At 41.4% G+C, this 23,849-nt stretch overlaps 1 protein-coding gene across 4 annotated transcripts in view; it reads left to right on the forward strand.

Moving 5' to 3' along the window:
• Syt14 (synaptotagmin 14) overlaps positions 1 to 23,849 on the forward strand; it is a 222,330-nt gene that overhangs the window by 20,575 nt on the left and 177,906 nt on the right. For all 4 annotated transcript variants that reach the window (XM_045142202.1, XM_045142203.1, XM_045142205.1 and 1 more), the window contains exon 2: positions 15,371 to 15,418. In XM_045142202.1, coding sequence (XP_044998137.1) covers positions 15,371 to 15,418 — 48 coding nt within the window. The remainder of the gene's footprint in view (positions 1 to 15,370; positions 15,419 to 23,849) is intronic.

The following is a 23,849-nucleotide window of genomic DNA, read 5'->3' on the forward strand; positions in this document are numbered from 1 at the left end:
TGCAGAGAAGCACCTTAGTGCTAAGCCATCTCTCCAACCCCTCTTCAGTGTTTTGATCATGAAGTGATGCTGTATTTTTCTCTGCATCTATTGAAATGATCATGTGGTTCTTGTAATACACAGCATAAATAAACTTATACATATTTATAGATTTCCTTATGTTGAACCATCCTGTATACCTAGAATGAAGCCTGATTGATCAAGGTCATAATGTCCTTTGATGTGTTCTTGAGTTGTGTTTGCAAGGATTTTATTGAGAATTTTCACATCTGGGTTCATCAGGGATATTGGTCTATAATTTTCTTGTTTTGTCTGGGTGTGGTTTAGGTATTAGAGTAATGCTGGTTTTGCAGAAGGAGTTCAGGAATAATTCCCTTTTTCCAATTGTGTGAAATTATTTTAGAAAAAGTGGTTTTATTTCTGTGATGAAAGTTTGGTAGTATATGGGCAAGAATTCATCTGCCCTGGACTTTTTATTGATGGGAGATTTTTAATTACATTTTTAATCTCATTGGATATAATATGTTTAGGTAATTTATCTGTTCTGGCTTTAATTTTGATAGGTGGTATGTGTCTAGGAATTCATCCATTTCTTCCAGGTTATCCATTTTTGTGGTACAAGTTTTAGAAATATGTCTGGGAGATTCTTCCAGTTTTGTTGGTGTCAGTTGTGACCTCTCCATTGTTATTTTATTCATTTTTTGAGACAAGCCCAACAGACCAGCATTTTTTTTTAAATGAGAGAGTGAGAGCAAGAAGAGAGAATTGGTGTGCCAGGGCCTCCCGCCACTGCGCTCAAATTGCAGATGCATACGCCCCCTTGTGCACGTGTGTGATCTTAAATGCTTGTGTTGCTTTGTGCATCTGGCTTATGTAGAATCTGGAGAGTCGAGCATGAGTCCTTAGGCATCTCAGGCAAGCACCTTAACCACTAAGCAATCTCTCCAGCCCTCAATTTTTATTTTTAATCTTGTTAATTTGATACTTCTTTTTTTCTTTTGATCAAATTGGCCAGGGGATTTATCAATCTTGTTTATTGTTTTAAAGAACAAGCTCTTTGTTTTTATCACTTTAAAAATAGTTTTCTTTACTTCTGGGTAAGACGGTGGCGTATTAGCCTTGCCAAAGCAGCCTATTGGAGTAAATAAACAGAAAACCAGCAAAATACACTCTTCTACCGAAAAGTGAAGGTGTATAAGGAATTATCAATCTCAGCAGAGAAGCAGGAGAAACAGAACTAACAAGCAGGCCACCAGCAACCCAGAATTGGCTTCTGCTGCAGTGTTGGTCTGCATGGCTGCCTGGCTCTGTTTGAGCTGCAGGTGAAGGGATTTTCCACTCACATCAGCCTCCTCACAAAGTCAGGAAACCTGAAGAAGATAGGGACCACCTGAGCAGCTGTTGAAGCAGAACACAAACAGGACCAGCTGAGCAGCTCTGGTACAACTCCAGACAGACCCTCTTCCCTCAACTGCCAGTGATGCGAACCACCCTAGCCACCCAGCACTCAGCACAGCTGATCAGAACACCAGATCCAGGGACCCAAGCAGCCTAACCGAGTCCACAGCGCAACAGAGAGGGATTGAGGTGGGCACTCAGCATTGGTGGGATTGGAAGCCATCCCAAAAGGGAACAGGGCCTACTTCCACAAAGCCAGGTACTAATTTTAACCTTCCATGTCAGGACAGGTTGTGAGTTATTTGATTGATGTATTCTTGGTGGGCTTTACCATTCTAAAATAAGCTGTATTTTGTTGACTTATTGCCTTTGATATTTCCTGATTTGTAGGGTCTTTGTTTTTTAAGTCTTTCATTCTTGAGAACAGGGTCTCACTTGGCCCCAGGCTGATCTGGAATCCATTTCAGACCAGAAATCTTAGTCTCCCAATTGATGGCACTAAGAGTATGGGGCAACACACATCCTTAGTGACTTTGACTTTAGTAGATTGTTTCTTCTCTTCTCTTTTCTTTCCTTTCTTTCTTTCTTTTTTTTTTTTTTTTATTGAGGTAGGGTCTCACTCTAGCTCAGGCTGACCTGGAATTCACTCTGTAGTCTCAGGGTGACCTCAAAGTCACTGTGATCCTCCTGTCTCTGCCTCCCAAGTGCTGGGATTAAAGGTGTATGCCACCACACCCCTGGCTAAATTGTTTCTTTTAATTCCCACTCTTGCATAAAATACTCCATGCTGGTTTTGATTGAATGTATATATTGCTTAGTTGAATTTTATGATTTGTCAGTAATTTGCTCCACCCAGCCTGCTAGAATACTTGCATAGCAGGCAAACTTAATGCCTGGGGTCACTCACTTCTGCTGTTACTTTGGGAGTAGTATCAGAGCCATACATTGCACCTTAAGCTCCTACCCTGAAGCTATGTAAAGTTGGATTTACACATCTAAGAATACTGCAGATAATTAGGAACTCGAAGCATTAAGTTAGCTCAAGATGTAAAAATCTGTATATTACAATACAAGAAACACAAAAAATCAAGTCCAGACAATACAATTCCACCAAAAATTATAAATCCATCAGAAATGCCTTCTAGTGAAACTAATTTAGATGAAATGCCTGACAAAGAGTTAAAAAGCGATTATATCTATGTTCAAAGAAATCAAAAGAATGGACGTAAACAAACTCCTGAAGGCATCCCAAGAGAGCACTGGAAACCAACTTCAGGAAATGACATCAGTACAAGACTAAGGAAATAGAAATAATGAAAAGAATACCAACCAGAAATAGTAGAAATGCGGAACAGAGAAGGTCAAATAGAAAACTCTGTAGAAAGTCTCACCAGTAGAATGGATGAAGGAGAAGGCATAATATCTAAACTAGAAGACATGGTGGTAGAGTCGTACAGTCCAACAAAGAGAAAGACAAACTAATAGGAAGGTATGAATGAGAATATCAAGACATTCAAGACACTATGTAGAGATCAAATGCAAGAATTCAGGGTATAGTGGAAGGAGAAGAATTTCACTCCAAAGGTATAGTAAATATTTTCCACAAAATCATAGAAAGACCCCCTCCCCCACCAATAGTGAAAGATATTTCAATACAGATACAGGAAACCTTTTGAATGCCAAGCAGATAAAATATGAAAGAACCTCTTACTGCCAGATTATAATTAAACTACTAAACACACAAACCAAAGAAAATATATTGAAAGCAGTTAGAGAATAAAATCAATTCACATATAAAGACAAGCACATCAGGATAACAGCAGATTACTCAACACAAAGTTTAAAAGCTAGAAGGGCTTGGAATGATATATTCCAGTTCTGAAAGATAACAACTGTCAACCAAGATTATTTTATCCAGCAAAGCTATCCATCCAAATTGATGGAGAAATAAGGACATTCCACAACAAAAGCAGGCTAAAGGAATATATGACCACTAAACCAGTGTACAGAAAAGATCTGAAAGGGTTCCTTCATGCTGAAGAGAAAGAAAAGCATACACATAAGGAAACTGGAAAAAATAAACCATACTCAAATAATAGTTAATATGAGAAACTAAAGGAAAAACAGGAAGAACTACAAAAGAAGAATGGCAAGAATAAATGCACATCTTTCAATAATAATTCAAGTTCAATGGCTTTAATGCCCCAACTAGAAGACACAGGCTTGCAGGCTGGGTTAAAAGGCAGGATCCTTCTGTTTGTTGCCTCCAAGAAACACACCTTTCTGTTAGAGACATACACTATCTTAGGGTGAAAGGGTGGTCAATGGTATTTCAAGAAAATGGGCCCAGAAAAGAAGCAGGTGTTCTCCTAATATATGATAGGATAGACTTCAAACCAACATTAGTTTAAGAAAGATAAAGTAGGTCATTTAAAATTTTTTTAAAATTATTTATTTGTTTATTTGAGAGCAACAGACACAGAGAGAAAGACAGATAGAGGGAGAGAGAGAGAATGGGTGCGCCAGGGCTTCCAGCCTCTGCAAACGAACTCCAGATGTGTGCGTCCCCTTGTGCATCTGGCTAATGTGGGACCTGGGGAACCGAGCCTCGAACCGGGGTCCTTAGGCTTCACAGGCAAGCGCTTAACCGCTAAGCCGTCTCTCCAGCCCAAGTAGGTCATTTTATATGGATTAAAGGAATACTCCAACAGGAGTACATTGTAGTTCTAAACATATATGCATGTAACATGGGGGTTCCCAGTTTCATCAAATATCATTAGACTTAAGGTCACAGATAACATCAGACAAAATTTTAGTGAATGACTACAATATCCCACTCTCATCAAATGACCTGCCTTCCTGGCAAAAAGTAAACAAACATCAGGATTAAGGAAGGTCATAGAATAAATGGATCTACAGAACATTTTATCCAAATGCTGCACAATATACATTCTTTTCAGCTGCATATGGAACATTCTCTAAAATAGACCATATATTAGGACACAAAGCAAACCTTCACAAATACAGGAAAATTGAAATAATTATACAAAGCCAGCATTACCCTGATATCAATAACAGACAATGACATAATAAAATTGCAGATCAATCTCCCTTATGAACATCAGTGCAAAAATTCTCCAAAACAATTGTCAAATAGAATCCAAGAATTTATCAGAATGATCATTCACCCTGACCAAGTAGGCTTTGTCCCAGAAATGTAGGGATGATTCAACATACGCAAATCAATAAATGTAATATATTGTATAAATGAAATGACAAAATTCACATGATCATCTGAATGCAGAAAAGGCATTTAACAAAATCTAACATCCTTCATGGTAAAGGTCCTAAAGAAACTGGGGATAGAAGGAACATATCTCAACGTAACAATGGCTATTTATGACAAACCTACAGCCAACATAATACTAAATGGGGAAAAACTTGGAAGTTTTTCCACTAAAATTAGGAACAAGACAATAGTGTCCACTGTCCCCACTTTTATTTAACGTTGTATTGGAATTCTTAGCTATAGTAATAAGGGAAGAGAGACACATAAAAGGGATACAAATTGGAAAGGAAGAGATCAAATGACCACTCTTTGCAGGTAAGAAGTTTCTATACATAAAGGACCCTAAAGATTCTTCCAGCAAACTGTTAGATCAGCACTTGTAGGAATGTAGCAAGATACAAAATTAAACAAAAAAAAAAAACAAAAAAGAAAGCTGTGGCCTTCCTATATACTAACAACAAACATGCTGAGGCTGAAATCAGGGAACCATTCCCATTCACAATTGCCTCAAAAAAAAAAAGTATGTTGGAATGAATCTAATTAAGGAAGTGAAGGATCTGTACAATGAAAACTAAAATACCTCAGAGAGAAATTGCAGAAAACACTAGAAAATAGAAAGACATTCCATGTTCTTGGATTGGAAGAATCAGTATTGTGAAAATGTCAATCTTACCAAAAGCAATCCAAACATTTAAAGCAATCCTCATCATAATTTCAATGGCATTCTTCACAGAAATAGGAAAAACAATCCTGACATTAATTTGGAAGCACAAAGGACCTCAAATATCTAAAACAATTTTGAGCAACAAAATTAAAGCTGGTGGTATCATCATACCTGGTTTTAAGCTATATTATAGAGCCATAGCAACAAAGACAGCATAGTAGTGGCATGAAAACAGACACATAGATCAATGGACCACAATAGAGGACCTAGATGTATGTCCAGACAGTTTTAGCCATCTGATTTTTGACAAAAAATGCCAAAAAATATTCATTGGAAAAAAGACAGCCTCTTTAACAAATGGTGCTGGGAAAACTGGATATCTATGTGTAGAACAACTATAGATCCATATCTCTATGTACAAGAATCAACTCTAAATGGATGAAAGACCTTAATAGCAGATCTGAAACTCAGAAACTGCTTGAGAAAAAACATACTGGCATTGGCAACAACTTTCTGAATATAACCCCAGTTATTCAGAAAATAAAACTACTAATCAACCACTGGGACTTTATGAAATTAAAAAGCTTTTGTACAGCAGATGACTGTGTGAATAGAGCAAAGAGGCAACCTACAGAATGGGAGAAAAATTTTGCCAGCTATCCAGCTATCAGAGAATTAATATCCTAGATATACAAAGAACACAAAAACATAAGTAAAAAGAAATCAAACAATTCAAGTAAAGAATGGACTATGGAGATGAAGAGATAGCATGGTAATTAAGGTGCATGCCTACAAAGCCTAAGGAGTCATGTTTGGCTGTGCAGAAACACAAGGTCACACATACACACAAGGTCACACATGCACACAAGGTGGCACATGTGTCTGGAGTGGGACTGCAGCACCTGGAGGCCCTGGCATGCCAATTCTCTCTGTCTCCCTGTCTTATTCTCACTCTCTGACATATATTGTCACTCTCTCACATAAACAAAAACAAAAGTCTTGGGTTTGCCTCAAAAAAAGAAAGAATGGACTATGGAACTAAATAGAGAGTTCTCAAAGAAAGAAATGCAAATGACATGTAAACATCTAAAAAATGTTCTACATCTTTAGCCAACAGGGAAATGCAAATGAAAAATACTTTGAGATTCCATCTCACTCCTGTGAGAATGGCTATCATCAAGACAACAAATGACAATAAATGCTGGTAATGATGTGGAAAAGGGGAACCCTTCTACACTGTTGATGGGAATTTAAACTGATACAGCCATTGTAGAAATCAGTGTGAAGATTCCTGAGGCAGCTAAAAATACATTTACTGTATGACCCAGCTGTGCCCCAACTAGGCATACACTCTAAGGACTCTTCTCGCTGCCTTGGAGATACTTGCACATCCATGTTTATTGTCACTCTATTTACAATAGCTAGGAAATGGAACCAGCCTAGATGTCCCTCAACTGATGAGTAGATGATAAAGATATGGTACATTTATACAATGGAGTTCTATTGTGGTAAAGAAAAATGAAGTTATGGAATTTGCAGGGAAACAGATGGATCTGGAAAGAATTATACTAAGTGAGGTAACCCAGGCCCAGAAAGCAAACACCATATGTTCTCTCTCATGTGGATCCTAGCTACAGATGCTTGGACTTTGGTGTGACTTGGAGTAAAAATTGGTAGCAGAGACCAGTAAGCTAGAAAGGGGCTATAAGGGAGGGAGTACAGGGGAGGACTTAAGGCGATGGTACTGTATATATGTAAGTAGATGAACAGATTACTCGTGGTGGAAAAGCCCAAGTGAGGTCAGGGGAAGAGACTGTAAAAGAAGGGTGGGAGGCCGGTTAATCAAAATTTAAGATGCTATGGATAAGCTCTATGGAAAACTACTTTTTTGCATAATGACACACCCAGAAGCCATAGATTGTTACTAGAAAAATTTCAGTGCCAGGGATGGGTACCTTCCAGTGAGTTGTTGGCCAGGGAGGTCACTGATGTCCCCCAAACATTGCAGGCCATTGTTGATATTCTTGGTTTCCCACCAGGAATACATGGTATGATCCTATTGCTGAAGACTCCACATGCTTGGGCTGCAAGGTCAATGAAAAATCTTGCTGGAGCTGAGCTGAAAGCCTCCTCTGGGTAGACTATCTAACAGGAAGCTGGAAAAACTGCTGCATGTAGCTTCATGGGAGAGAGAGAAGTCCTCAGTGGAGATAAACAATAGTGGACACTGCAAGCCTTAAGTTTGACCAGCCAGGCCAAAAGAACCAATGGGTATAATAGTGCCACATCTGTTATGGGGGAAACCAGCTACTCTGTAATGGGTGTGGAGGTCTGCTCAACAGGAGGGAATACATGCCCAAGACTTAAAACCTAGTCAAATGCCTATGTCAGGGGAGGTCATGAGCTTCATGGATTTAATGCCTGCTAGAGCCTGGCTAAATGCATATATGATGCTCACCAAACTGCCCTGTAAGTACTTTTCTGTCAACAAGCCGGTTAAGATTTCTGGTGTGTTGAGGTTCCAAGTCAGCTTGTGACCAAGTGAGACCCTTCCCTAATGTACAACAGAAGAGGAAGCAAAGCCACTCTAAATCAAGAAGCAACAAATAACAAACTCAAAATATAGCTTATTTAAGAATGGCAAATCTGACCATCCATTAGATTTAGCATATAATTTATCCTGATATGGAAGGTGCAATTAGCATTTCCTGTTCAGGTCTATATACCAGGCTTATTTGGTGGGTACTGACCTGATGTAATCCCAGTTACCTTTTGGGATGATTTTGGTCTCAGTTATGCTGCGCTCCTGCTTGGTTTCCTCTTTGGTGCACTGCTGGTTCAAGTAGGCTGGCTGGGTCGCTGCTCTGGTTGCTGGTGCTGGGTGCTGTGAGCTCCCTTCCCCTGGTCTCTGGTGCTGGCTGATGCTTGCGCTGGCAGTGGGGGAAGGAAGGCTGTGGATGGTGGCTCTAGCTCTCCTGCTGGTCCACGTGATCCTCCATTGTTCTCTGCGGTTCTCCATATTTCTTGAGTTTGCGAAGAGCTCCAGCGTGAGTGGAAAATCCCCTCACCTGGCTTTTCCTGTGGCTCAAGTTGAGCCTTGCAGCTGTGGCCCTGCGGACCTGTGTCGCCACTGCTGGAGGTGTTTCTGCTGCCTATGTGGGCTCCGTATGCTCTGGATCTCTCCTACTTCTCTATTGCCATTGGTAATTTCTTATACACCTCACTTTTTAGTAGGAGAGTGTATTTTTTTTTCTTTCTTTTTCTTTTTCTTTTTCTTTTTTTTTTTTTTTTGGCTTTTTCTCCCTTAGGCTGCTTTGGCATGGTTCCTAGGCTGCCACCTTAACCAGAAGTCTCTGAAATAAAAATCTGTAAGCACTTTTCTTAATGCTCATAACCATATATTAATGGTACTCTCACTTTTGGTTACAGAAGTTTCTTTTATCAGATGGCAATGACCTCTGGGATGACTGAAAAGTCATCACAGTGCTGAGAAGTGACAGATGAGTGTTCAGCACTGAAACATCTCTATCACACTTTCCAAGGCCCATTTCCAGGGTCCATTGTGAAAGAGGTGGTGGAAAGAATGTACGAGCCAAAAGAAGGGTAGGACTGTTATACAGTGCATTCATTCTTCAGACACAAAATGGTCTGCGTGCCTGTGACCTCATAGTGGCTGGTAGTACCTACCCAGAACCCTCATTATAGGAGGAAAAGATGATAACATCAAAATAAAAAAGAGACTGAGAGGGGGAAGGTATATAATGGAGAGTGGATTTGTGAAGGGGAAGTAGGGAGGGGAGGGAATTACTATGGTTCATTGTCTATACTTGTGGAAGTTGTCAATCAAAAGTTTAAAAAATAGTTTTATTAATTTCTGCTCTGATCTTATCATTTTCTTTCCATCTGGAACTCTTTTCTTTTTGTTTTTTTGAGGTAGGGTCTCACTCTAGCCCAGGCTGACCTGGAATTTACTATGGAGTCTCAGGGTGGCCTTGAACTCACATAATCCTCCTACCTCTGCCTCCCCGTGCTGAGTTTAAGGTGTGTACCACCATGCTTGGCTTCCATTTGGAACTTTTAGGATTAGATTCTTCCTTCCTTTTTTTTTTTTATTCTTTTGAGAGTGACAGACACAGAGAGAAATACAGATAGAGGGAGAGAGAGAGAATGGGCGCTCCAGGGCCTCCAGCCACTGCAAACGAACTCCAGACGTGTGCACCCCCTTGTGCATCTGGCTAATGTGGGACCTGGAGAACCGAGCCTTGAACCGGGGTCCTTAGGCTTCACAGGCAAGTGCTCAACTGCTAAGCCATCTCTCCAGCCCTTTTTTTTTTTTAAAGGTGGTGGTTTAAGTTATTATTTTGTGATCTCTCTGAGTTTGTTATCAAGGCATTTAGTTTTATACATTTTCCTCTTAGGATTGCCTTCATTGTGTCTTATAAATTCTGGTTTGTTGTGTTTAAATGTTATTTATTTATTTATTTATTTGAGAGCGACAGACACAGAGAGAAAGACAGATAGAGGGAGAGAGAGAGAATGGGCGCGCCAGGGCTTCCAGCCTCTGCAAACGAACTCCAGATGCGTGCGCCCCCTTGTGCATCTGGCTAATGTGGAACCTGGGGAACCGAGCCTCGAACCGGGGTCCTTAGGCTTCACAGGCAAGCGCTTAACCGCTAAGCCATCTCTCCAGCCCATGTTGTGTTTAAATTATCATTTATTTCTAGAAAAATTTTGATTTCACTTTTGATTTCTTTGATGACCCACTCTAGTAGTGTGTTGTTCAGTCTGCATAACTGGTATGTTTTTTTGTTCTCTTTTGATAATTTCTAGCTTTAATGCATTGTGGTCAGATGTGATGCAAAGAGTTATGGCAGGTTTCCTAAATTTGTGGAGGCATGCTTTATGTCCTAATATATGATTAACTATAGAGAAGGTTCCTTGAGTTGCTGAAAAGAATGTGTATTTTGTGGAGAACTGAACCCAGGCCATCAGGCTTTGCAAGCAAGGGTCTTTGACCACTGACCCATCTCTCCAGCTCAGCCATAGTTTTTAAAGCTTTGGAGTACTCCATTCCAATCCCTTCTGACTTTTAGAGTTTCCATTGAAAAACCAGGGTTAATTTCAATCAGATTACCTTTTTATATAACAAGCAGTTTTTCTCTGCTTTTAGCACTCTGTTTTCATTGGTTAGAATTTTAACTCTAATGTGTTATGGAGAGTTTCTTCTTTGGATTTGCCCTTTGGTGTTCTGTGAGCTTTTTATATTGTTGTGCCAAGACCCCTGACCAGGAGCCAAGTTCCCCAGTTGCCCAGGAGTCACCCAGAGAACCACCACAAAAGCCTAGACACTTGAATGTAAAAGCAGCAGGTTTCTTTATTGTAAGCCTAGGCTTGGGCTCTGTCCCCACAGTCTGGCACAGCGGTAGTGAGGGAGAGAGCCCGACCCTCGGAGGAAAGGGGTTTATAAAGGAAAGGTTACATCATATTGCGACTTTTAAAATGATTGGTTCTAAGAGGTCGTGTGCAGGAATTTCAGAGAGGGTGTGCGTGGGAACTCCAGCCTACTTATCTTAGGTAGTAACTTGTTTGCGGAATCGATTGCTAGAGCTGTTTGCAGAACTTATCTTTTACAAGAGGCTGGAGCCTCCATGGCTAGGTATCTCTGGAATGTCCTTGAAGTGGAGGCTTCCCAGGAATTGGGGGGGGGGGCTATAGCTAAGCAAGCATGGATATAGAAGCAAAACTAGCACATTAGTCAGCTAGTTCCTCATCTGAGTCAAAATGGCTGTCTGATTTTAAATGGCAGCGCCACTGTCCAGCCACTAAGCGAGGTCACAGAAGCAGCACATTACCTCTCCTTGGTCTCTCAGTATCAGGATGGGTCTCTTTTGTGAGAGGTGGGAAATTTCCTTCAATAATTTTGTTGAAGATGCTCTTTATGCCTTTGGCCTGCTTTTACTTATTCCTCTTCTTTTATACCTGTATTAGTCAGGGTTCTCAAGAGGAACAGAACTGCTAGAATGAATTATTTTAAAAAGGGAATTTATTAGATTAGTTTACAGTAGTCCAATAGCAGTTGCAGGTCCAAGAATCATGGAACCTGGTAGCTGCTCAGTCCACGTGGCCAGATGCCTCAGCTGTCCCGACCCGGCACTTCAAATGGTACCGGAAAGCCTGGAGGCTTCCTGAGGAGCCGCTGGGTTTCCATCCATGCGGTCTTCAGTTGATGCTGGTCTTCAGTCCTTGCTGGTCTTCAATCCACACTGGAAGGCAGCAAGCAGCTCTGGCAGCCAAGTGGAAGGAAGGAAGGGGCGCTTTTTACCCAGAGCTTCCTTATATCAAGCCCCCTTTTGAGCCGGCCACCCACTCTGGGGAAGGACTTCCTCCTTTAGTTGAAGCAACCTCTGAGACCCACCCTAAAGGGATTTCTGTGGATTACTAAACAGATCAAATTGACAACACCTTAACTATCACAGTACCCATGATCCAGATACTTTTTTTTTTAAGGGTAGCCCACATTTCTGTCATCTTCTATTTATGATTTTTTTGAACTTATAGCTTTTGGATTTCTACTCATTTCCTCTGTCTTGTCTTCAAGTTCTGAGATTTGTTGTCCACATGATCTGTTCTGTTAGTGAGACTTTCTAGGGAGGCTTCTGAAAAGGCCTTTTTATTTTTGTTTTTCATTGCATTTTTCTCCATCAGTGAACCTTTATTGAGTTCCCTTTTCAGGTTCAGGTTTAGCTTTCTTCTTGTTTTTTGGAATTCATTCTTAACATTTGATCACGTCCTCATTAATCTCATTCCACTGACTGTTGAGCTCATCTGTTGATTGACTAACCCTCAGTGTGTTTATTGAAATCTCTCTTATTTTCTTCAGTTATGTTGAGATGGGTAATAAGAACTTGTGTTTTTGTTGCTGGTTCTCTTGCATTTCATTTATGTAATTGTTTTTTTTTTTTGACTATTTTCTTACAATTCTGTCATCCTGTTGTTCATGGTCTCATTCCATTTCTTTCACATCTGTATCCTGCTTTCATTTGGGGATTCTGCACCTGGAGTGTCTCCTGTGATCTCATTAGAGGCTTCCACTGCACGACTAGGCATGATTGGAGACAGTCTCTTGACTTGCTGGCTTGTGTTGTTTGTTTGCACTGGGGTTAGCCTATCTCAACAGCAATGTCTGGTTTTGTTAAGGATGTAGTAGATTAGTGGTTCTTGTGGGATGAGTGTTTTCTGTTCAGGTTTGATCCAGATGGGAGTGTGATGCCATTGTATCCACATGGCATTGTATTTGCAGGTTTGGGTTTGGTGCCCTTGAATCTGGATAGGGTCTTCCTTGTGTGTACTGTTTCTTATTGGTTCTGTGAGACTCTGGGAAGCCTAGCCAAGTTCATGGCCAAATAGGGTCATGTTTCCCCATACTGCTCACTTTTTGGCCCTTGGTTGTGGGACTGACCTCAGTTGCTGGTGGCAGGCTCCGGGGTTGTCCTGCTTTTGGGGCTGGGCCTTAATCACAATACACAGGAGGTTGTCTGGCTCATGTCACTGTGAGGATGGTCTGGGTGTCTGTTGGTGACCCTGCCCTGCCCTCACTGAGAATGTAGGAGGTACTGCGGCTGTGCTGAAGACCACTGTGCTTGTGGAGGTCAGGCCAAGGCCTTGCCTGCGCTCTCTTCTGTGGCATGTGGAGATCTGGTCTACCACCTGCTTGTGCTCAGGTTCAGGTCAGGTTGTGTGTGGTATGTGGTGGTCAGGCAGACTGGTGGTCCCAGCTTCCCGACCGCCAGCCTGTGTGCTCCTGGAGGGCGGTCTACTTGCCTGCACAAGCCCCATTCCCAGTGCCCCATCTGTGCTGCTCATGGTCCAGGTCATCCAGGCCCATGTGAGGATTAGGCAGTCATCAATGCACCCCAGCCATGCAACTTCTGAGAAACAGGTAGATTGCCTGTTTGTGCCCCACCTTTGCTGCAGTGTGTAGGAATCTATGCACCCCCTTATCCCCTCAGTTGGGTCGGTGTTCAACAGATCCCTCTGGTACAGGCACCTCAAAATCTTGCCTCCTTTCCTTCCTGATATTCTAGTATGGGTCCTAATTCATCGTTTTGACTGGAAGTTCCCTAAACTTATTTTTGAACAAGACTGATCAGTATATGCTTCTGTGCTTTGCTATGTTGTTGTAATATGTGTAGTGAATGTGGAATGATCCAGTCAAGATCACATTCCTGTCACCTTACAGCATTAACTATTTTTTGTGATGAGATGATTTAAAATGTACTGTCAGCATTTTCCATGAATATATTAGATTATTACCCGTGATCACCATGCTGTACAGTAGATCACTGAAACCGATCCCTCCTTTCTGGCTGGCTAGCACCTCCCTTTTCTGCTTCCACTCTAGCCTGTGGTAACAGCCACAAGGTGACTTCTCTAGAGCTCACAGATAAGTGAGGTTGTGTATTATTTGTCTTTCTGTGCCTGGCTTATTTTGCTCACAGTTACCAGCCTTCATCCATACCGTTGTAAGTGGTAGAGCATTCTTTTTAGAGTCTGTATTATTCTGTTGTGTATATGTGCAATAAACTTCCATCAATTGGCAGTATCTTGCTCAACACACACTTTGCCCATAACCCCTAGCAGTTTTCCGGGCTATGTATCCATAAGAAAAGCATGCATGTGGGTAGCAAAGGGGCATGTATACATAGCTTTATAATGAAACTATGTAAATCCAAACCCAGGCCAGCTCAGATGCTTATACACTGAAATTCATGTATGCATATTCACAGATGTGTGTATGCATATGTATATTCAAACAGTAGAATTCTGTACAGCACTGTAAAGGAATTCATAGTAATACAGTGGATTCATTGTACAAACCTACTGAAAGTAGCAAGAACAAGATCTCTACTCAGCAATTCTGTTTGTTTTAGTTTTATAAATAGACAACTCAGGAGAGTGCTTGCTTCTCTGAGGAGCACATGTTTTGATAGCTAATTGCACAGGGCTGTGTAGATGTATGCATACTTCAGTATTTGTATTTTACTGCCTAGTACATAGAGATTTAAAAAATTGCATTGAAAAAGAAGCTCTTTCAATGAAATAAGTTTTTTTAAGGGTATGTATGTTAGTTTTTTTAAAATCATGTTATTAAATTTATTATCTTAAAAATTTTGAAGAGAATAGTAGGGTGTGATGGCACACACCTTTAATTCCAGCACTTGGAAAGCTGAGGTAGGATGATCACTGTAAGTTTGAGGCCAGCCTGGGCTACAGACCATTCCATTCCAGTTCAGCCTGGGCTAGTGTGAGACCCTGCTTCACAAAACAAAAAAAATCAAAAATAGATTTTGAAAAAAAATGGGTAGCGGATCACACTTCACTTCAGGGCTATAGCTAATAATACAAACAGTGACTATAGGGTTGGCCTTTCACGGTAGCCGGCCTGTGCACAAGGGGCTCAGATAAATGCAAGTGCTTTCTTCCTTATGTCTGGGAGAAGTGCTTAGGAGGGACTGATGTGGGGTCTGCTTTGGCGCAGTGTGTCAGAGACACGCACCTGACTGGAGCATTCCCACTCCAGAACCACAGAGAGCCTTAATTCCAGGTCATTTGGGAAAATGTTGGCTGCCATATTTACTTTATAGAAAAGAATTGGTGGTGGTGGGGACAGAGTATGTACCTCAGTTGGTAGAGTGTTTGCCTCGCATTGTGCTGGGAGCCCTGGTTTCATTCCCCAGTACCACATAAACAGGGTAAACTGGTGGTAGTGATACACAACTCTAACCTAGTTGGAAGATGGAAGCAGGAATATCAGAAGTTCAAAGTCATCCTCAGGCTATATAGTGAGTTCAAGGCTAGCCTGGGATACATGATGCCCTATCTCAAATATTAGTAAATAAATAAGTAACTAGAACTTGTTCTCAGGAGCATGCTGAGGTGCTAACTTAACATGGTTGTTTGAAATAGTCAAGCTCAGGCTATTTTCTGCATTTTTAAACTATTAATTTTTTTTTTAACAGGTGGAGAGAGGACCTGTGGAGTACATGAGCTTATTTGCATTAGAAGAGGTAAGTTGTCAATGTCCTGTGGCTATTTAAATACTAAATGAATATTTCATAGTGTGTAATGAGCTCTTTAGTAGGATGGCAGATAATTTGGGTAGGTAAGGCAAACAGTTTAATAGATATTAACATTATCTGCATTATCGATTTTAGGATACCCAGTGTTCATGTGGCTACTGAGTTGTTAATGTATTTCCTTCTCATGAACTGATAAGCTTAGTTAGTAGACATGAAGCAGCAGCAAAGAATGGAAGGTTTAATTTCTTTTCCCTTTCAGAATCTGGACCCTGGGTGCATACTTGCCTTCAGCTGACTCCTGTTCTATCACTGTACATCAGAGATGTCAGTAGTTTGTTGAATTCAGATAATAGAAGACCCCTCCTCCATAGACTCATCCTCTCCCATGCATCTTGGAAGGAGCCACCTGGCCACCAGGCGACTCACCAAGGAGGCCCTGGGGAAGGTGATGTAGCTGCTAGGTGGATGTAGGGACTGGGGTCTAGATTTGGAAGAATCAGGAGAACCTTGGGTGACCCAGCATCAGAAGTGATCACATGTCTGAGAAGCTGGGCAACCAGCAGGTGGCACTGGGGGAGGAAAGGGGACCCTTGATGGGACTGCCCTGTCTCTTCCTGAGTTTGGAACATTTCTTTCTTCTCTTTGGAAAATTCATCAGCTTTCCCTTCTGAGTCTGTCAGTGAGGCCAACTGACACTTCACCCAGAGGATGTTTGTAGCAATTCTCCCTGTGACAGATGCTGTGACTGCCATGCCAGGGAAGTGTCACCTATGTGTAACCCTTCTTGAGTGAACACATGCTGTTACTGATGTGGTCATGGGGTCATTCCCTGGGTCACTGCAGTTGCTGGTCATGTCAGTGCACTCATCTTCCTATGCTAACATGTTGCCATCTCTGGCTTTCCTCTGCTACTGCAGAGGGCCATAATGAATCCAGTTTTCTCAATTTGTGTTCCTTACCAAAAATGGGCATGGAGTGTGTGTGTATAAATTTGTATTTTTTAATGGAAACATTTTTACTTAAGTTCTAGAATATTTTAATTCAGACTTAACTGGAAATGTTTAAAGTAATTTTATAGTTACCACCTTGTCCCACTAGAACTTTTGAAACCTTTTTCTTTGGTGGGAAAACAGAAGATGCTCTACAAAGCATTTGTACTCAAATGTGACTTAAAGTGATTTAAAGTTAGTTGAAGAGAGATAGCTAGAAGGTAGGATGCTGAGTGGACAGCACAAAGTGCTCTGGGCTGCAGGGACAGAAGGCCAGTGCAGTTGTGTAGGGCCACGTAGAATCTTCCTAGATTTTTGCATTCTCATATCTCTTACTTTTAATCTGTAGCTCTCAGTTCTACTTGCAGAACCTATCCAGTTGCTGTCACTGTAGTCTTGAGTCTCTGTTTTCTTTGCCTAGACCACTGGAGTAATTTAGTAGATTTTTAGCTGTTTTATCACCAATACTTACCTCATTATAGTAAGCATTAGTAATTTAAAGTTGTGAATTAAGCCATAGCACTTTGCTGGTCTGTGGTGTTCTGTGGATTCCTGTTCCTTCTGGAGTAGAATCACAGGGCTTCATCCTGACCCACAAAGCATCAACTTGTGAGTCTAGAAAATCAGCTCAGAAAACTCATTAAACTGTTTATATGTCGATATGCATGTATTCTTATTAGTGGAGGTCTTTTGAAAGGGAGACTGCTGTTAGAATTTAAGGGTCATATTACATAATTGTATTATGTCAACACAAAAAAACACAGCTCTCAAAGGGACAAGAGATAGTTTATTCTGGAGCTAATATGAGTGACCATGGCTCTGGAACACAGATTTAGGTTAACCCAAATTCTATGCTCTAACATGTTAACAATTTCATGAAGGTTTTATGGTTACAGAACAAAAGAAAGTCATAAATCAAGGCTCTTTTCAAATACATTGACTGACCATCAGGTAGGGTTATGGTTAGGATTCCAGCAAAGTGGGGAGATTTCTACCATAGGTCTCAGATGCTATCTGATGACATTCTTAGCCCTTGGACTGGTGGGAGCTGGAGTCTGTTCTTGGATTTCAAAAAGGATTACACCTGATCGATTAACTGATAGTCATCAGGATATTAGTTTAGACACAGAGATGGTCAATAAATGGGCTAAAGGTAGCCCAAGGTAATTTGACTCTGACTTGCAACATTCCATTGCTCTATGATCATAGGAGCTTTATCAGTCCATTCAGCCTTGCTGGAAGGAGGTGCAGCATATAGGGCTGTTTTGGGGGAATTTTAGTTCACAATTAGAAACTGCAAAATTTCTCACCTTGTTTTTTGGTACTTTTGCATTCCCTGCAGAACTATGTCAACTCACTGCCCTGCTAACAGAGTGTATCTTAAACTTTTGCGTATTTTTTTGTTGCTGGTGGTATTAATTTTGTCAGGGAAGATGATAGTTTAGTGTCATTCACTGTTTCACTTTTCTATGCTAACTGTTTAAGTTGTTTTCAGGATGTACAAATGCTGCTTAGGATGGTTGGAAGGGCACCAAAGGAACCACTTCCTCTCACATGTCTTCCTACTATTTTGTGGCTTCTCAGTCCTTGATGTCTGCTAAATTAAGGCTATGTAACTTTGAGATTCATTTCAAACTGTGTTACATGGGAAGAGAAAGGTTTTCCAATTTTATTCTCTAAATGTTTCATCACAGTATCACATCATTTTACTTTCACCATGTGAAACAGCAATGATGGACCTAAGGCATGAGACCCAGGGCAATATGGTGTCAATGGAGAAGGGGATGATGGGTAAGTGGTGAGTAGCCAACATGAGACAATCTAGGACAGTGTCCGGAATAGGCAGATCTGGCATGCCAAGGACAAGCTATTTATAGAGAACTGAAGACACAGCGTTATTTTACAGTGTAGCTGAGCTGCCTGACATTTTGTCCATTTTACCCCACGCACAGAGGAGGCCCTGGGTGTTTCTTGAGTTATCTTTCTGTGCTGGGATGAACAAAGGAGGCTAAGATATGAAAAGAAAGGCCACTTAGTGATGCTGTCTATTGTGTACATGTGGGACTTAAGCCTTCCCCTATGTGGTAGTTTGAATATATGCCCCCCATAGACTCAGTTGTTTTATTAAAGCTTAAACTTGGATCTCCAGATGCCTGGCCGGATGAAGTGTCACAGGGTGGGGAATGGGGGCAGATTCTGGAGTCCAGCCTTAAGCGGGTGCTGGGGGCAGATCTAAATTCCAGCTCAAAGGTATAAGAGAGAAGCCTGAGCTCTGGTGGGGTTCCTGCTGCTTGGTGCCCATTTGTAATTATTGCTTTTGGTTTTCATGGGCTGTTTGAGGTGTCTGTCTGCTTGAATATATGGAAGCACCTTTTGCCACTTCCTCTGGATCTATAAACTTGAAATAAGTTCCTTTCTCCCCTCAAGTGTGCCTGGTTTGAATGTTCATCACAGCAACATTAAAATGACTACAACAGAAATTTGGTGCCCAAAGAGTGGGGTGAGATGAGTCTGACTATGTAGATTTTGGTCTTTAGGAACCTCTGTGCTAGAGGAATGGGACAGAACTTGGCATTTGCAAATGACGATGCTTTTCAAAGCAATAAGTCATGTTTCATGGACTGTTCTGATGAGAGTTTGAAAATGCTAAATGCAGAGAGAATGGTATTTGGAAACTTATCATATGAACTTTCAAAGGAGAAGAAAGACAGTAGAGACTTTTGTTGGAGATGGACTACTGTCATGAGGGTTGTGTTCTTCTGCTTGAGCCCTAAGAGTTTGATCATGGTTGAATTTGAAAGTAGTAGACCAAGAGAAGATATAGAACTGAAAGATATATGACTTAAAGTTAGACTGATTCAAACAATTAAAAAATTACTGGCACAGAACAGGTTTTAGGTCATTGAAGCTGCTGTTGTCCAGCAGATTGTCACCATTAACCCATGTTATACTCAAACAATGGAAAGATGCTTGAGGTGGTTCCACCCAGGAAAAACTGAATGAACAGGAATGAAAAGTCTTTGAAAGGAGATGGCTTGAATGAAAGGAGATGACTTGAAAGAATTAACCTGCTCTTCATGGTCAAGATTTATTTCCTCTCTGGATTAACATATGGTTGTATGGCTGCACACCTGGTATTGGTTTTAGAAGTACAATAAAATGCATGGAAGTGGGCCATGAAGTGCACATGGTTCCAGGAGCTGTTGCCGAGATGAGGGCAAATGAAACAGAGTGAGACCCCCCGTTAGAGGCCAATGAGACCATTGTCTGAATTAAATGGGAGCCTCTGCTTAGATGAGGCATGGAAAACAGTATATTCCTGTTTTACTGTCCAAAGCTACCATGGAACACTGCTGGCTTGTGATGGAATTTTCTCTGGGTACTCAGTCCAGCTGGAGTGATGGAAGTTAAAAATCCAGAGACTTGTTATAGAGTTCTGACTTGACTGGCAGATGTTTGATGTTTCCCTAATGGTTAATTGGTTTTATGTTAGTCTAGTCTATCCTTGTTATACCTTATAGCAATGGAAATGTTTACTTTGTCCCATTATATGTTGGAAGCATGTAACTTGGTTTGGTTTTACAGGGCTTATAGTTAAGAGACAGTCTTGAATCTCAGATGAGACTTGGGACTTTGGAATAGTCTTCAAGCTGACAAAGACTCTGTGAACCTTTGAACTTAGAATGAATACAATTTACAGTGTGAGAGGATTGAGTTTATGAGGGCTGTGGATGGCATGTTGTAGTTTGAAAGTATGTGCCCCACAGACTCAGGTGCTTTATTAAATCTTGTAACCTGGATCTCTAGCCACCTGACTGGAGGAAGTGTCATTGGGGGTGGACCTGAATTCCAGCCCAAAAGAATAAGAGAGAAGTCTGAGCCATGGTAGGGTCCCTGCTTCTTGCTGCCCATTGCTTTTGGTTTTCAAGGGCTTTTTGGTTGTTTCTTTCTGCTTGGATGTATGGAAATATCTTCTTCCACTAATGGAACTTCCTCTGGATCTGTAAACCTGAAACAAAAGTCTTCTTCCTCTAAACTATGCCTGGTTTGAATGTCATCTCAGCAATGTGAAACTAACACCATTCTTTTCTCAACAGTCTCAAGGTTCAAGACCCTAAATTTGGACTATTGTGTTTTCATTTTCTTTTGTCTTTTTGTAAGTGGGGCTTGCACATGCACTTTACTGTGCTTTGTACCCCCTGATAACTGTTTTCTCTTTTGTGAAAGTAATGGAAGGAGCTGGGTTCTACAGTCCTGCAGAAGGCAGCAGTGCCAGGCAGGGACTGGTTCTGGATGGAAGGCCACTGCACACCTCCAGCCACTTCTGCCTGTGTAGATAAAAACCAGAAGCCTGTAGAATGTCTTGAAGATAGGGGATGGATTTCTCATATGCCCTTACTCTTGTGTTACGTATATTTAATATTTCAGTAAATTGCTGAGTGTTGGGTACTATTCTAGAGCCTGGGGATTTTGTAGTCAATAGAGACAACTGTCCTTGTATAGTCTTGTGTAGCATATAATGTTGGGCTGGTAGCAAAGAGACAAAAAACATACCAGATAATTTCAAATAGCTGTTAGTGCTGTAAAGATAATAGAGCACAGTGATGTGTGTGTAACAGCAGAGAGATAGAGAAAGGACAGACAAACTTCAAATAGACCAGTTAGGTAAGGCCTTTCTGATGAGGTACATTTAAGATGAGGGAAATGTCTGCATCTCAAAGAGGGAATGTAAGGATAGGGAAAGTCACAGGTAGACAATAGGGAAGTACAAATGTCTTGTGGTGGGAACAGGGCTGAGCTTGTCTAGTCAGCTGAAGGAACTGTGCCGAAGGAGATAGGTAATGAGTGAGTGTGGGAAAGGCTTTCAAAATAAAGTGGGTGAGGTGGATGGTGTCCAGATCATGGAATGAATTATAGTCTGTGCTAAAGAGTTTGTATTTAATTGAGCACAGTGGGATGCTAAAAGGGGATTTAAGCAGGGGAGTGATATGATTTGCTATTAATACATGGCCTATAAAGGGCTGACAGTGGTAGTAGGGAGCCAAGAAGGAAGCTATTGAAGGATTCTTGTCAAGAAATATAGATGCAAACTTGGCTTTAGGGTGGGGTTTCCCAAGTAGAACCCACAAAACTTGAAGAAAGAATTATGTTTAGAGGTACAAGAAGTGATTAAGACAGGAATTGAGAAAGGAAAGGTCAGACCAAAGCCAAGGCCAAAATCCATCAGGATAAACTCCAAATTCTGCAGCTCTGTCTGTCATTTGGGGCTCATGATAGAATTATGTAGTCTCCAAAGAGTTTTTTTAGCTTTGCCGCTCCAGCTCTGCTGCCTGTAGCACTCATGAAATGAGGCCACCTCTACCCTGAACCTGCTGTCCTGTGCTTCTGCCACTCCAGCATCCTTGGCTTTCCATTGCAGTTGAGGGCCCAGCTTCATACCTTCCAGCAGAGGCCTTTCAGCCTCCTTGCACGGTCTCTGACCCTGTGACACATAGCCTGGCCTTAGCAGCTCTTGGAGCCAGGGTTTAGTACTTCCTGACCCCCTTAATCTCTCATGTTTCACATCCTAACAACTGTTAAGTCATGTATGGGAGCATACATGGACTATGCTTCCAAGTTCTGCTGTTGGCTTGGGGTGAAGCATGGCCTCAGATAACTTCAGTAGTCTCTGTGTGCCTTTGGTGCTGTCTCAATGAAGCATTTCCCTATGTAGTTGGGTTCCCCCCTTCACTTTAATTTGAATTTTCACATGATGGAGCCTTCAACGGGTGAAGTTTTGCCCTCAGAACACCTTCTTACTGTCCCGTCACTGTGCAGGATATTTATCGTCATTGGTGCTGATCTTAACGACTAGAGCTGCTTTCTGAGCAGTAGCCTGATGCCATCCTGTCTTGAGATTTTCTCCACCAAACAAATTAGGTTTTCTTGTTTGTTTAATTAATTAATTAATCATTGTGTGTGTGTGTGTGTGTGTGTGTGTGTGTGTGTGTGTGTATGAGAAAGAGAGAGAGAGAGAGAATTGGCACACTAGGGCCTCCAGTCACTCCAGATGTGTGTGCCATCTTGTGTGCTTGTGTGACCTTGCACACTTGTGCCACATTGTGCGTCTGGCTTAACATGGGACATGGAAAGTCAAACATGAGTCTTTAGTGCCTTAACTGCTAAGCCATCTCTCCAGCCCTTTACGTGTGTTTTTGAGGATCTCACTCTAACCCAGGCTGACCTGGAACTCACTTTGTGGCCCAGGATGGCTTCAAAATCATTCTCCTGCCATCCTGAGTGCTGGGATTAGAGGTGTGTGCCACCACACCAGTCACAGATTGTTGTTTTGAGTTTAGTGTGAGCCATGTTCTCAGGACATAGAATTCAGCCAATTTCTTTGATAATATCATATGAACTGCCTCTGTCCTAGTTCCTGATAGAGCCCGTGTTCCCCTCTGCAAGTTCATGAGCTGGGCCTTCTCTGTGTTCCTCTTAGTATTTAGGTCTTCAAAGCTCTGCCCATTATAGTCCATTAAACTCTGCTTACAGTACTCACTCACATTTTCCTTTGGATTAAGTTCTGGATTCCAGTCCATGGAATGGTCTCACCTACATTCCTCCCACCTCAGTTAATTTAGACAATTCCTCATAGATATTTCCTCAGATTTGTGTCCATGGTGATTCTAGATCCTGTCAAATTGAGAACCAGAGATTGACTGTCACAGGTGTCACAGTAATGTCACCCATTCCTTTGAGACAGGTTCTTAATGATTTCAGTTTCTGTTTCCTCCTTTGCATTATAGTTTATGTTCTTAGTAGCTTTTAGGAGAAATAAATAAAACCCAAAGACTACTGGGTAGTCCTTACTTCTGTAAGTGCTTGACTGAAGATAGTCTTAAAATCAAACAAAGGGGCTGGAGAGATGGCTTAGCAGTTACGTGCTTTCCTGTGAAGCCTAAGGACCCTGGTTTGAGGCCCAATTCACCAGTACCCATGTAAGCCAGATGCACAAGGTAGTACATGCATCTAGAGTTCCTTTGCAGTGGCTGGAGGCCTTGGAGTGCCTATTCTCTCTCTCTCTCTCTCTGTCTTTCTTCTTCCCTCCCTCCCTCTTTCTCTCTCTATCTGCTGCTCTCAAATAAGTAAATAAAAATAAACAAAAATTTTTTTTAAAAACCCAACAAATGGAACAAGCACTGGTGAGGACATAAGACATACAAAAATTGGAAGTCCCATATGTTGCTATTGAGAAATGTTAAATGGTATGATCATTTTAGAAATCAGTTTGAAAATTGGTGGCTCATGTCTATAATCTCAGCACTGGGGAGGCTGAGGTAGTAGGATTGCTGTGAATTTGAGGCCTGGCTTGGGCTGCAGAATGAGTTCCAGGTCAGCCCTGGGTAGAGTGAGGCCTTGCCTCAAAAGAAACAAACAAAAAGAAATTAAAA

Source organism: Jaculus jaculus, chromosome 1 (assembly GCF_020740685.1).
Source record: "Jaculus jaculus isolate mJacJac1 chromosome 1, mJacJac1.mat.Y.cur, whole genome shotgun sequence".
Classification (NCBI taxonomy): Eukaryota; Metazoa; Chordata; class Mammalia; order Rodentia; family Dipodidae; genus Jaculus; species Jaculus jaculus.